Raw genomic sequence first — 15,594 nt, forward strand, 5'->3', positions numbered from 1 at the left:
GTCTAAGGCAATGTTCTTATTTTCTTGCATATTACATGCCTTTTGCTAATGAGAAAACATTCATGAAAATGAATTTTCATTTTGATTCTACTATCATAATTGGCCTGGGGAAAAAGTGATCACTTACCAAAACAAACACGAGTTCCCATGAAAGCTGGAATCCCAGAAAGATGAAGTAGTAAATTAAATGTATTGAAAGGAGAATCAAGAAGTATAATGGAATGTCCACCAGAGCCTGTCCACACTAGTATGCTGAAGGCCAGAGGCCTGAAATCCATAACTGGGATTGAACTTTTTTCTGACAAAGAAATAGAAGGGATAGAGGAAGGGATCTTAGTTTGAAAAGATTTTATGGTTATGTAAAAAAAAAAAATGTTTAATAAATTTTAGATATAGTGTGATATAGTGTCTGTGTGACAAAAAGCATCCTCCTAAGTGTCTAGCATCCCCAATGGAAATGTGTAGTTATTGGTTCAACATGAAAGTCTCAGCTATTTTTAAAGCTCATTTACCCATTGGTACAGATTAACGAAGATGACTACACTATATATTTTTAAAGTCCAGTTTATTAAAGCATAGTTAAATAATTGGAAACATTGTATGTCTGACATTTCATGCCATAGTTAAAAATCTAAATTCCCTTTGGAACTGTGAAATAACTGCATGGATCAAAAAGTACCACATCTTCATCCCTGAAGTTTATTTAGCATGGTTTCCCTTACAGCTGAGGCAATTTTATTGTGCTAAATGGTAAACTTTCTACCTCTTTGAAATCATGTGTTTACTACAATCTATAATGATATTAGATTTTAATGTATGTGTAAACACATTAACCAAAGTACAACCCTGTGTGTATAAAACAATAAAATTCCAATTACTAAAGTCAGATAAAATCAATCTCAATCTCTCTAATTTCCTCTCTCTCTTACTTTATAATCGTTGATGCTGCTCATGCCGATAAAAGGAGAAATGCAGTTTGTGATCAACAACAAAAATACGGACCCATCTATAAAACCAAGATCCAGCACTATGTCATCCTGAAAGATGAAAACACATCAGTAAGTTGTTGCAATTGTTACAAATTATACAAACATTATACGATACGCTTCTGGGAAATAATGAAAAACTCTGGAAGCATTCAACTGATTTAAGAAGCAAAGAGACAAGCAAACATGTTTTGTTAACCTTAGTGGCAGGTTCCATTCCCAGGAACAGGATGATATAAAAGAAATTCAAAATCTCAATTTTATATGTATATACGGTAGTCTTCTGTTTCCACAGGGGATATATTCTGAGACTCCAAGTGAATGTCTGAAACCTCAATAGTACCAAACCCTATACATATTATGGTTTTTTAATCTGATAACTGAAATGGCTACTAAGTGACTAATGGGTAACATATACAGTGTGGACACACCAAACAAAGGGATGATTCACTTCCTGGGTGTGAAGCAGGAAGGGCAAGATTTCATCGTGCTACTCAAAACAGCAAGCAATTTAAAACATATGAATTGTTTATTTCTGGAATTTTCCGTTTAATATTCTAGAACTACAGTTGACCAAAGGGAAATGAAACATCAGAAAGCAAAATCACTGTGAAGGGGGTCTACTGTACTTACAGGGCATGAGCAGTTTCTCTTTTACATTTGCATCTGATACTTTAGGGAGCTACAGTTATCATCTCTGAAGCACTGAGTTAAGTTGTCATTTGTTCCAGTTCCCTATTTCCAAGTTGGCCTCTAATAGTAACTGTTGTGAAGCTGGACTTATGTTTAGGCATTATGCCTACCTACGTGCAAGATGTAATTAGAAGAGAGCAAATCTTCCCTGCCTAAACAATTTGACTTCTAGAATTGTTTAAATTAAACAATTGTCAAGGCATTGAGGGGTCTTTAAGTTTTTTTCCAGATGCTGTAATTTATTATTATTATGCCAAAAAAAAGAAAAAAAACTAAAGAAAAGGAGTGCAGAAAAGATAAGTTTTTGTCATAAATGCAGGTGCAGGTGGAAGTGCAAAAAAGCAGCAATGAAAAGGTTGTTCTAAGAGTATTAGTAAAGACGTGGGAAGAACCAGATTACCAGGGGCTAAACAAATGCACAATCATCAGTGTAAGGGAAGGGGAGCACTAGAAACTCCATATCCCTGCTTCCCAGTATCACCCCTGGGAAGTGGTATTTCCCATCTTGTTGATCCTGTTGCCTGATGTCAAATGAGCCAATGTCATTGGTTGATGCACATATCTGTTTTCCTCTCTGAGAATGGGACAAGAACTCAGAACCGTGTGCAATTTAAAACTGATAAATTGTTTATTTCTAGAATTTTCTATTTAATATTTTTCAACCATGGTTGACCAACGGTAACTGAAACCACAGAAAGCAAAATCATGGATAAGGGGTCTACTGTACTTAGAGTGTACAAGCAGTTTGGGTCCAACTAAATAGATACATTTTTCCTCCTTTATATCCTGTACTCTCTACTTGGGGGTACAGCTTAATTTGCTACCCTAAATCTCTGCTTTTCTTTGCTCCCCCATCTCTCTTCTGCGTATCCTCTACTTCATCCTAATGATTCCCAAAGTATGCATCATCTCCATCTACTTCTCTGGGTTCCTTGCTTTTAAAATATTCCACATAAAGTATCTATTTGGGTATACTCTGCTTTATCTAATATACTAAGTCAAAAACTAATACTAGCATCTCCTCCAAATAAACTTTCCTCTTCCACTTCCCCATTTCTATCAGTTTTGTTACTGTTTCAATTTCCTAAGCTACAAAATTGTCTTCTTACATGCATAATTCTTTTTTACACTTCTTTCAATCTGCCATTTAATGCTACTATTCTATGAAATTCACATGAGTTTTTCTTTTGTCACTTACTCCTCTTCCTGTATGCTGGTCCAGACACTTTTGTTAGTTTCTGTTGGTCCTTGACTGGCATTTGAATATTAATATATGATAGGAAGATCAGGGGGTCCAGATACACAGAAGGTCAGAGCTAACCAATGAAAGTCATTATTAGGCAGAGTTCTAATATAGGCATTGGAATCCTTCATCATTCAGATTCCAATGCCACATTAGAACTTGACTTGTGAATGTCCAATTACATTCCTTAGTATATTTCTATTTGCAACTTAAGTATACCAACTTCAGAGGCATTAGTGAGGACTAAATGAAATAATGTATAGTGAGGCCAGATGCAGTGTCTCACACCTGTAATCCCAGCACTTTGAGAGGGTGAGGTGGGTGGATCACCTGAGGTCAGGAGTTTGAGACCAGCCTGGCCAACGTGGTGAAACCCCATCTCTACTAAAAATACAAAAAAATTAGCTGGGCGTGGTGGTGCATGCCTGTAATTCCAGCTACTTGGGAAGCTGAGGCAGGAGAATCACTTGAACCCAGGAGGCAGAGGTTTCAGTGAGCCGAGATCTTGCCACTGCATGCCAGCCTGGGTGACAGAGTGAGACTCTGTCTCAAAAATAAAATATATATATATATATGTATATATATATATATATATATGTATGTATATAGTGAAATAATATTTTTATTTGCTACATGTAGCATTTGCTATATGGGAGGTGTTCAATAACTAAGAAGAGTCGTTTTTAAGATGAAAGCAAGGACGAAAGCACTAGAATTGAAAACAGACCAGGAAGCAATATCAGGCAAGAACTAACAAGTAGCTAAGGAACAGATGACAGCTTAGTGAAGCACACATTTCAAAGTCTAGAAGGATAATAAGAAATAAAAATGGCATAATTTTAAAATAGTGTGAAAATGAGGTTATTAAAAGAAGTCATGACAGCTTTAGAAGAACACCTGCAGCAATCAGAGGCAATGTACAGCCAAATCGAGAGGAACGTGAGCCTCACAGAATTGTGGAGCTAGTGACTCTTCTATGCTAGTGGTTCTCTAAGTGTGGTCCCAGACCAGCAGCATCAACGTCACCTGCGTACTCACTGGAAATGCGAGTTCTCAGACCTCACTAAATCAGAATCTCTGGGGATGGTGTCCAGGAATCTGTTTTAACAAGCCCAGCAGGTGATACTAGTGTATGTTAAAGTGGAAGCACCTCCGGTCTATGATTTCTGCTGGGATATAAATCAGCCCCAAGATTCGAGGTGTCCCTGAGAAAGGAGGTTATTAAATCTGAGTAAAAGGGAAATTATGACTGAAAATAAAAATAAATTATCCTCCACAGTGGGTGAGCAATAAAATATACTATACTAATCCCTATTCTTACTATAATTGATTATTTTGTTTGGCTATGCATGAGTAAAAGAATGAATAATTATGGTTTTCTTTCAAAAGAAAATACCTGTTTCTGGCAAAAATGCAACAACTAGAAAAAGACTGAAATTCTTAACTTTCCTAAAGAAACATAATTTCCATTTGAATATTTTAAAAGTTATTCATAAGGGACTAAGAGAGAACTCAGCTTCCCTGGATCCACAGGAGACAATTTAATATCCAAATTGCTTCCTTGACAAGCCCTCCTAACATTAATTTTGTCTAGATTGATATACATTGCAAGAGAAGAAGGTTATGTATCTAAATTGTCTCCTCTGTCTTCTGATTCGGTTTAGCAAAAAAGTAAATTAAAGAGCTCTATCTGTTGAACCCCGGAAGCAGAGGTTGCAGTGAGTCGAGATCACACCATTGCACTCCAGCTTGGGTGACAAGAGCAAAACTCCATCTCAAAAAAAAATAAAAAAGAAAAAAAGAAAGAGAGAGAGCTCTACCTGAACCTCGTCAAAAGGGAAGAATAAGAACCCCATGTAAGAGACCTACCTAACATGTTGGAGCAATCAACAATGAATGTATTTGATGTCTGGAGGTAATATGCTAAGACAAATATTCTGTGAGTTCATGAGTAATAATCTTAGTAAGCACATTCGGAAACTAAACTCAGGTAACTTGTGGGTCCCTATGGGGCCCACTGGCCACTTGAGACCCATTCAGCTCTGTGCAGGGTGAAAGTCTACTTGGAAAAGATAAATGTGTGTCTCATTGCATCTGAAGCAAAAGCCTCCACAGTAACTTCCTTCCTCAGCTCCATTTCTATTTACTCCATCTAAGGATTAACATAACATTCCCCAAAACACTGGGAAAAAGAAAGGAAGAAGGAAGAAGCAGAAGCAGAAGAGTCAGAAGGAAAGGTACCCTCTATCAGACTGCAGGTGATAAGGAGGGTCAACCCAGGCTACTTTCTGCAGGAGGAGAATTTCTTTTCTTTGGAGTGCAGTGGCGCAATCTCGGTTTACTGCAAGCTCCGCCTCCCGGGTTCACGCCATTCTCCTGTCTCAGTCTCCCAAGTAGCTGGGACTACAGGCGCCCGCCACCGCTCCCGACTAATTTTTGTATTTTTAGTAGGGACGGGGTTTCACCATGGTCTCGATCTCCTGACCTCGTGATCCGCCCGCCTCGGCCTCCCAAAGTGTTGGGATTACAGGCGTGCGCCACCGCGCCCGGCCACATAATTTCTTTATCTTGATATTCTCTATGGAATTCTCTTTGGCAGCGCCCAGAGGCCCCGGCAAGCTTCCTGCTACCATTGAGGGGAAAACGCGACATACCATCTTTCTTCCTCCAGAGCTGTCTCATGCTCAGCCAGACCTACTTTCCCTACAGAAAGGGAAAGTTTTTTTATTAAATGCAGGGTGCACTACAGCGGTTTGCACTCAGTAAACCCAGAATACATTTAATTCTGAAAAATCCAAAAACTCTTTATATAATATTACTTAAAAGCTGCAAGATAATTTTTATGTCTTTACAGTAATGGAGTGAAGAGTTTGTCTGACAAAGACTAACTGTAACATGCTTCACAGTAATGATAATAATGTCTCATGGTTGTGTGATACATTAAACACTTTTGAAAATAATATCTTAGTTGAATGTTACATCTACTTTATGAGGTAGAAAAAGCAAGTATTAAAATAAAAATTTTTTTTAAATAGGACTATTACAGATTATCCGCTTGCAGTTCCCATCTTGCAGAAGAGAAAGCTGTGCCATAATGGTAATAAACGGTGCACAGCATGACTGGTTATCCAGTCTACCCACTCATTCATCCATTCAACAAACACTTATAGAGCTTCTGCTCCGTACAATGCATCATCTTTTGTGCTAGAAATAAGTCAAGTATAATTATTGCTCTCAAGAAGTTCATATTTGAAAAACAATGACAAACTCAGTCTGAACTCAGTTCCACTGAAAAATAAATTAGGAGGGTCTTTAAACATTAAAGCATCTGCTGAAAAGTCCTGGAGGAAGTTAGAAGGAGGCTGACTAAAAAATAAAAAATAAAAAAAAAAGGCGAGACAACATTGATTCTGTATTAAAAGTAAACAAGGCTAAATACAGGCACGATTAACTCTGGAAGTATTGGGAAATAGATGAAATTATATTAGATCTCACTCTTGAGGAATTACTAGAACTAAGTTTTGATTGTATTTTTCCTATTTTTGCTCTGAACTGGTAGCACATTGCTATTACCATCTAGAGAGACAGTGTATTGTTTTATATTAGATAGTTTCTCTACTTACAATTAAATCACCCTATCTCATTTGCAGAAAACTAGAGTTTGTATTATACAGTATTAATTTCTTATTATGCAATTTTCCAATAAAATTTCGTTATCTAAAACCACTATGCATATTTTCACTAACATCCACATGATTTCTATAATTTTTTCCCTTTTTTATCTATCATAATCAAACACATCAGTTAGGAATTATTTGACAATTTAGAAAGGATAACCAAATTGCATCTGATCAAAAATTGCACTTCACATCCTAAGTTGTAAAACATAAAGAAGCCAAACCCAAAAAGGCACTGCAGAATTTAAAATGATGAAAAACAATAGAACTGTCAAAAAATCATAATTTTAGGATTGGACTATATTTTATCATAAATCCCTTTGTGCCGGAGATATACATATACATATGTGGGTGTCTATACACAAATTCACACTTTTGCATTTGCATTAATCAGTGTATATGTCTTATATTCATCTAATTCTCCAGAGAAATCTGACAATCTGACATAAAATTAAGGATTTAGGTTTAAGGTATCTCTGGTATTCTTCATTTCCAGGCAAATCCATTCATTGATTTCAGTAAATATGCATTAAGTACCTAGTAAGTTGTATATGGTAAACCAAAGTCAAAATTATGAGTTTTCAACAGTCCTGTGATTTTTTTTTCTCTTTTATTTTAAATTCTGCAGTGTCCTTTTGGATCTTGGCTCTTCTAATACCATGTTGGGCTGTAATTCTTGATCAGACAAGATTTTAAACTAGAGGGTTAAGGCCAGCCATAAAACATAACTCTACAGAATACCAAGTCTTAATAAATGTAATGAAAAAAATAGATCAAGATAAGGCCTAGGAAGTGATAGGTTACATCTAATTTACTAAGTAAAGAATTACATATTTAAATTTTTCCATAAAACTTTTGAATTTTAAAAATTTAATTAGACTAAACATAAAAGTACTTGAAAGATTCTTGATCTTTCAGAATAAGTAATAGCAAACATGTATTTGAATGTTTCCTCTTTCCTTTACAGGAATGTAAGCTCCGTGTGGGTGAGATTTTTGTCTATTCTGTTCATGCTGTATTCTCAACATCCAGAAGTACCAGAAAATAGTACACTCGGGAAGTAGTTATTGAATAAATTTAAATTGGTATATATATTTATACATATATGTGTGTATATATATACACACACACATATATATATGCCATGCTATGTTCTAGGTACTCAGTAAATTCATTTAATCTTCATAATAATTCTATAAAGTAGGTACTATTACACTCCCTATTTTGCAGATGAAGACACAAAGGCAAGGAGTAGCTAACAAACTTGCTGTTAAGTGGCAGAAGCAGGATTTGAACTCACGTGGTAGACTCTAGAGCCCTCATCCTTTATCCCTCTGCTGTGTTGCCTCTAATATAAATCAATACTCTACTTACATGAGAAAATGAGGTGCTCTCCATTTGAATAAGCTCCGTGAAGTTAAAAATTCCAATAAGGGCATTGCTAACAATTCCCATAAGAACAGGAAAACAATTCAATTTCTTGGTATTACATGCAACTGAAAATCTGTAATCCTTAAAAAAAAGTACACAAATATAAGTTCTAAATTCTTAGAGTAAATATATTTATTATATACTTTGTATATAACCAGAGTGGAATTAGAGTGAGGAGACTATTAATTTTTCTTTGACGCTTCTGCCTTCTTTGAATTGGGACAAGGACGCATTATTTTTGTAATTCAAGTGACTTGTTTTGTAAATGAAATGGATTAACATTTACTAACACGAAAAGATGTCAAATATTTACATTTTATGTGACAAAGAAAGTTTCAAGCCTCCTCTAATATGATGCCAATTTGGAAAACATATTTAAATTTCCTATAGTTCAAAGTATTAGAATGTGGCAAAAAAACAAAAACAAAAACAAAACAAAAAAAACCACAAAACAACAACAAAAAAACCACTCATGATAAAACAGTGCATGGAAGCAAACATACCTTCTGGTCACCAGACACTATGATGGCCCCATTGTAGGAGGGATCATCTGAGCCATTTCTGTTTCTAAAGTCATCTATTTCCAAAACTATATCCTGACGCTTCAGTGAATGCACGAGGTCTTCAATATTCGATCCTAATGTAGTGGAAGGAAGGCAACAGGAAAAAAAAAAAAAGGCAAGAAAATCAAAGTCAAACCTTAAAATAATAATGATTTCCAATCTTGTTAAGAAAAACCCAGAATAGCTTAGTAAAGAGCCTTGCTCTTTAGGAGTACAATACTATTCATTCTGATGCTACAACATTAAGTTCCATTTACCATCTTCAGAGTGACGGGCTCCTTTATTCTTTTCAGAAATATATTCGTTTATCTTATAATTCTCACCAGGTGAAAAGAGTTTACGAAAATAAGATTGCAATTCTCACAGGAAGAAAATTTGCTAGTAGTGACTTTTATAAACTTTACCAGAACCGTGTAATGTTTGTAATTATGAATAATACATGCAAAATATACCTCACCACCCAGGCTTGTCCTAGTGATCCTATCAACCTTAAATGGCACTAACCTTGCCGTGATATTTAAAGTACTAGTAACCCATTCAAAACATCTTTGCAAAATTAAGTTAACTTGATATTTGCCATTGTGCCCATTAAGTTTTGTGACTTGACTTCCATCATAGATGGAAAGGAAGTCACATTGGTCAGAGGGAGAAGTCAAGCTATGATGCAGCCTCCACATCTGAATCAACCACCTGCCACCAAGGGAGCTCTGGATTTAAAATGACCCATCAGGGAGAGAATCCACAGACCCTTTGAAAGAGGCGGCTTGCAGCTGCAGGCTCCATGAGACAGCTGAAAAACTGAGTGTCCTAGGTGAGAAAGGGGAATGCCCACCCCCAAACACACATCCTCACTGGGGAACCTGAAGGTCCAGATCATGGGAGGATTTTACCTTACCTGGAGCTACGATAAATTTAGAAAGCCAAGCGAAATATAGCAGGAGAGGAAGCAGTGGGAAGAACCCTGTGGGCACTCTCAGTCCCCAGGGAAGCCATTTTTGACTTTGTCTCAGAAGGGTCCTTGGGGAGGGCTGCCAGTGGAATTGGGGAAAGACCACAGGGAGAAGGAAACTTCCAGCTGAATTTTGTAACAATTTCAACCAAATGCATAGTTTCCTGGACAGAATCTTGGGGGAGGGCATCATCAGGGAGTGCAGATACGAGCACAGAAGCCATGGCAGGGGGAAGGCACATAACCCGAGAGCCCTGCTTGCTTTCTCAAAGGGAGTCTTGTAGCGTGGGGTGAATTCTCAGTCCTGCTCACCAGCTACCTGGAAACAAACTCAGTTCTGTTATAGGGGCATTGAGACCACCTTGTGGGCTGTGTGGGAACTGGATGAGACTTGTCACTGCCAGCTTTCCCCCACTTCCCTGGCAACCTATACGATGCAGCAGAAGCAGCCATAATCTCCATGGGATCATAACTCCATCCGCCACGCCCCACAGGAGCTGCAGCAAGCCCCATCCAAGTATGGTCCAAGCTCAGACATGCCTAACCCTACCCTCACCTGCTGGTCTTTCTCCACCCACTCTGGTAGACATAATCTCTTGGAAGTTCTATCACCCTGACCCACCCCACCTGAGAAACCTGAATACTTATCCAGGCGACCCTAGGGGAAGCTTGCATCCTCCCTATACTACCATAGTTGATGCTCTCTTGAAATTGCCACCTCCAGGCTGGAGGCTGACCAATACCAGCACACTACACAAAACTACAACCAAGGACCCTCACAGAGTCCACTTCACTTCCCTGCTACCTCCACCAGAACAGGTGCTGGTACACACGGCTGCGAGACCTGAAGATGGATCAAAAAATAATAGATGTTGGCATGGATGTGATAAAAAGGGAACACTTTTACACTGTTGGTGGGAATGTCAACTAGTAAAACCACTATGAAAAACAATGTAGAGATTCCTTAAAGAACTACAAGTAAGTCTACCAATTGATCCAGCAATCCCACTTCTGGGTATCTATCAAGAGGAAAAGAAGTCATTATATGAAAAAGATACTTGCACACACATGTTTATAGCAGCACAATTCACAACTGTGAAAATATGGAACAAGTCCAAGTGCCTATCAATCAATAAGTGGATTTAAAAAGTTATAAACATACACACACACACCCACACACCCACACACACACCTTAGAATACTACTAATCCATAAAACGAAATGAAATAATGACATTTGCAGCAACCTGGATGGAGTTGGAGACCATCATTCTAAGTGAAGTAGCTCAGGAATTGAAAACCAAACATCGTATGTTCTCACTCATAAGTGGGAGCTAAGCTATGAAGGCACAAAGTGATAAGAATGATACAATGGATTTTGGGGACTCGGGAAAGGGTGGGACAGGGTTGAGGGATAAAAGACTACACATTGAGTACAGTGTACACTGCTCAGGTGATGAGTCCACCAAAATTTCAGAAATCACCATTAAAGAACTTATACATGTAACCAAACACCACCTGTTTCCCACAAACCTATTGAAATAAAGATAATACAAAATAAAAAATATTTTAAAAGAAAATTAACCCATCAGTTTCCTTCACTTGAAAATGGAGCAAGCTGGACAGACACCATTTTTGTTTTCAATTGTCTCTCAGGTATGTGCTTTCCAAAGATCTTTGATGATAAAAATTGACACTATATTTCAGCCCTGTTTCTCACCTGTATTATTAATGATTAATAGGCTGGTAAGAGGCGTCTTCGGGATTTGTTCCAGAGAAAGGAAATACATACTGGGTGAAAACTCCCAACAATGAGTTTCACGAATTACTTTATACATTATCTTCTCTAGAATGATGGGGATAAAAGCAACTCCAAGTACTAGTGACCTAAGTAAAACAAAATTTTATAACATGAGTCTGAAGCAATTTTCCTCTGATTATTTAAGTCACAAAGATGCTATATAAGTGCTAACTATGGAAATTCCACATGCATGTGTGGTGTTTAGTTTGATAAAATGAAACATACAGTGGCAGTAATCTGAGAATTGGCACAAAAAAATTACATAATTTGTATCACATTGGAAGATATTCAAGGGTAACAGAGCATCAAGAGAAAAGGTGGAACCCAGGGGCAATCCTCTGTCAGTATGCTGGTTTACCAGGACAACACAGGATATGATTTTATGAGATAACAGGGGACTCAAATTGCCTGCTTCGGTACTTTTGATGAGAAAGAAGCCCTATTATACACTGCAGCCTCAAGCTTGCTATGTGCACAATTGCAAGTAACATTTTAACTTTCTTCAATTGTTAGTTTACAAATATTTTAATTTTCATGAAACTAAATGCAACATTTAAAACACTATTTTTATATCTAGAAGTCATCCCACCAATTCAAATTGCAAGTGAAATGTTTCCAAGCAATCTTTGTTTCTCTAATAAGCATATGAGTCCACTCTGCAATGACTACTTTCCCATCAGACTTCAGACTCTACCTTCTTCTCCCTCTCAGCCTTATATTTCATAGAAAAAAAAAAAGGAGTCTATAGGACAGAAACTCCTTCATCTTATTGCTGCCAAAAGAAAAGAAAACATCCACAGATTCAGTCATCCTCTCATTCTTTTATTCTGTTGAAGTACATAATAGATCTTTGCTCCTAACAAAGAGGTCAGTCCTTGTCAATATTGTAACGAATCCAAACTCTCCACCCTCTGTGTATCTCTCATTCATTATAAAATCAACTTTCCTCCCGACTTCGTGTTGCCTTTTAGCTTCTGCTCTTTCTACTCCCCTCCATAGTCAAGCACTGCAAAAGAGTTGCCTACTTTCAGACCTCTTGATAAAACCTTTAATAATTTCCAATTTGCCAAATTCAATGGATGCTTTTGTTTCTCAACTGTTATTAGCCCTCCATATTTTCTAATCTTGGCTCAAATGTAACAATTTCAATAAGACCAACGCCAACAAATCTATTTAGAATTGTAATGTACCTCCAACTCCTGTCATCCCTTCCTATCCCCTTTTCTACTCTATTTTGTATAACCTGGCATATAAGTTATTTAGTTTTATATTCAGTATTTTTCATCTTTTCCACCCAACCAAATGTGAACACCATGAGAGTAGAAATCTGTGCCATCTGTATTCACTAATATAACCGAACTCCTAGAACAATGCCTAGTGTACTACAGCAGGCTTCAATAAAGATTTGTGATATAACTGAATAAGTTTAAAGGCCTTATCAATTTTGTTTACTACAGCAGTAAAACTGTGCCCCAAAGAGTTAAAGAAACCAGTGACTAGCAGAAATCATAGAGTTTGTAGGGTGTCAGATTGAAAGAACAACAACAACAAAAAAAACAAGAAACAATTTGCTGAAACACTGAAACTCCCTCAGCTTGTAAGATAATAAAACTGGCTGAAATCCGCTGGAACCAATATGGCCAATTACAGTCTGTCCAGAATCATCCAGCTGACTTCACAGTCTGAATTTCCACCATATATTTCATACCAACTGCACTTGAATTTGCACAAGGGTACATGAGGAGGCGTGAAGAGATATCTGTGCATGCCTGAGGACTTTCCAGACCTCTCCTTTTCTTCTATCATGCTTAATTCCAGAATCCACTCTCTAAACCTTTTCTAATAAAATCACTGCCTTAAAGTCAGCACAGGGAGACAGATTTGAGCTGACCTCCTGTCTCCGTGTGAGTCAACTTGCAATAAAAATCTTTTCTCAAAAATCCAGTGTCATAGTATTGACTTCTAGCACATGAGGCAGTGACATTTTCCTGAGTAACAGTAGGATAGGTAAAGATATTTAAAAACTGTTAAATGAATGAATAAATTAATATATTTATTTTCTTAATATTTGAATGTTTTTTCATATATTGATGAAATAGATATAAAGTAATCTGATACTCACAAACACAAAAGAACTCTCCTTTCACGCCGTAACTTTAAGAAGCGAAGTGTTGCCACTGCATAGATTTGTCGTCTCCAGAGAGTTGCACTACTGACAGCCTTTCTTGTTTCAGGAAGAGAACAAAGAACCTGTTCCATTTCAGACTCATTTCCAGTATTTCTTGTCACATATATTTTCTTTTGTTTCCCAATGTCAAAATCTACAATCATGTAATAAAACATTTTAATAGGCTATGTTATCTGCACTTTCTCTTTAAAAACTTTGAAAATGATGTTCGACTATTTGAAACAGCACTTCTAACAAGTTGAGCTACTGATATCCACAATCAAAATTTACATTAAAAATCTTTCCTTCAAACATATGTAATGGATTCAATTCCAATGAGACAGTAAATTAATTTTTGAGGATGATTGAGGCTTCCTAACAAGCATTTATTCTTTCATACCAATAACAGCAGCTCTTCACTAAGGGATACTTTTGCAGAGCAAGTTTTACGCGGAAGCACAAAGACAAATTTATGTAGCTGAGTTTCCAAAAGGCCTCCTCTGTCATCTGGAATTTCCCCTGCAGGATTAGTTCAACACTGATGATTGACATCTCAGTAATGAGTTCAAGACATTGTGCTTTCAAACGATGGAAAGTTCATGGAAAGGCCTCCTGTTTGAGTCCCACATACACCACACTTTAACTGTACAATTTTGGCTAATGACACAACTTCAAATATCAGTTTTCTCATGGGCAGCTTGTTGTTATTATGGGAATTAAAAACAACATAATTCAAGAACTGAGCACAATGGCTGGTATATAGTAGTCTCCTAAATTCTTTTTGTTTTTTCTTTCCAATTTTTATTTTTGGTGCAGGCTTGTTACATGGGTAAACTGTGTGTCATGGGGATTTGGAGGTTTGGTGTACAGACAATTTTGTCATCCAGATAATCAGCATAATACCCACGAGGTCATTTTTCAATTCTCATCCTCCACACTTAAGTAGGCCCTGGTGTCTGTTTTTCTCTTCTTCGCATTCGTGTGTACTCAATGTTTACTTCTCACTTATAAGTGAGAATATATGGTATTTGGTTTTCTGTTCCTGTGTTAATTTCTTTAGGATAATGGCTTCCAGCTTACTCCATGTTGCTGCAAAGGACATGAGCACATTCTTTATGGTTGCGTGGTATTACATAGTGTACACATAACATATTTTCTTTATCCAGTCCACCACTGATGGGCATCTAGGTTGATTCTGTGTCTTTGCTATTGTGAATAGTGCTGCAATGAACATATCTGTATATGTCTTTAGGGTAGAATAATTTATATACCTTTGGCTATATACTCAGTAATGGGATTGCTGGGTCGAATGATAGTTCTATTTAAAGTTCTTTGAGAAATCTCCAGACTGCTTTCTACAGTGGCTGAACTAATTTACATTCCCACCAACAGAGCATAATCATTCCCTTTCCTCCACAACCTCATCAGCATTTGTTATTTTTTTACTTTTTAATAATAGCCATTTTGACTGGTGTGAGATAGTATCTCATGGTTTTGATCTGCATTTCCCTATTCATTCATGATATGGAGCATTTTTTCATATGCTTGTTGGTTGTATGTATGTATTCTTCTGAGAAGTATCTGTTCATGTCCTTTGTCCATTTTTTAATGGGGTTGTTTTTGGCTTATTGATTTGTTTAAGCTCCTTACTGATTCTGGATATTACACCTTTGTTGGATGCATAGTTTGCAAATAATTTCTCCCATTCTGTAGGTTATCTGTTTGCTCTATTGATAGTTTCTTTTGCTGTGCAGATGCTCTTTAGTTTAATTAGGACTCACTTGTCAATTTTTCTTTTTGTTACAATTGCTTTCGGAGTCTTCATCATGAAGTCTTTGCCAGAACCAATGTCCAGAATGGTATTTTGTAGGTTTTCTTCTCAGGTTTTTATAGTCTTAGGTTTTACATTTAAGTATTTAATCCATCTTGAGTTTATTTCTGTATAGAGTGAAAGGTAGGGCTCTGGTTTCAATCTTCTGCCTGTGGTTAGCCAGTTATCCCAGCACCATTTATTGAACAGGAAGTCATTTCCCCATTGTTTGTTTTTACTGGCTTTGTTGAATATCAGATGATTGTAGGTGTGTG

General features: G+C 37.0%; 1 protein-coding gene across 1 annotated transcript in view; it reads right to left on the reverse strand.

Annotated features, from left to right (window-relative positions):
• The window catches only part of ABCA10 (ATP binding cassette subfamily A member 10), a 79,932-nt gene that overhangs the window by 27,385 nt on the left and 36,953 nt on the right, over positions 1-15,594 (reverse strand). The window contains 6 exon segments of the mRNA XM_077972605.1: positions 128-298; positions 930-1,037; positions 7,974-8,111; positions 8,534-8,667; positions 11,262-11,428; positions 13,465-13,663. Coding sequence (XP_077828731.1) covers positions 128-298; positions 930-1,037; positions 7,974-8,111; positions 8,534-8,667; positions 11,262-11,428; positions 13,465-13,663 — 917 coding nt within the window.

The sequence above is a fragment of the Macaca mulatta genome, chromosome 16, assembly GCF_049350105.2.
Source record: "Macaca mulatta isolate MMU2019108-1 chromosome 16, T2T-MMU8v2.0, whole genome shotgun sequence".
Taxonomy (NCBI): domain Eukaryota; kingdom Metazoa; phylum Chordata; class Mammalia; order Primates; family Cercopithecidae; genus Macaca; species Macaca mulatta.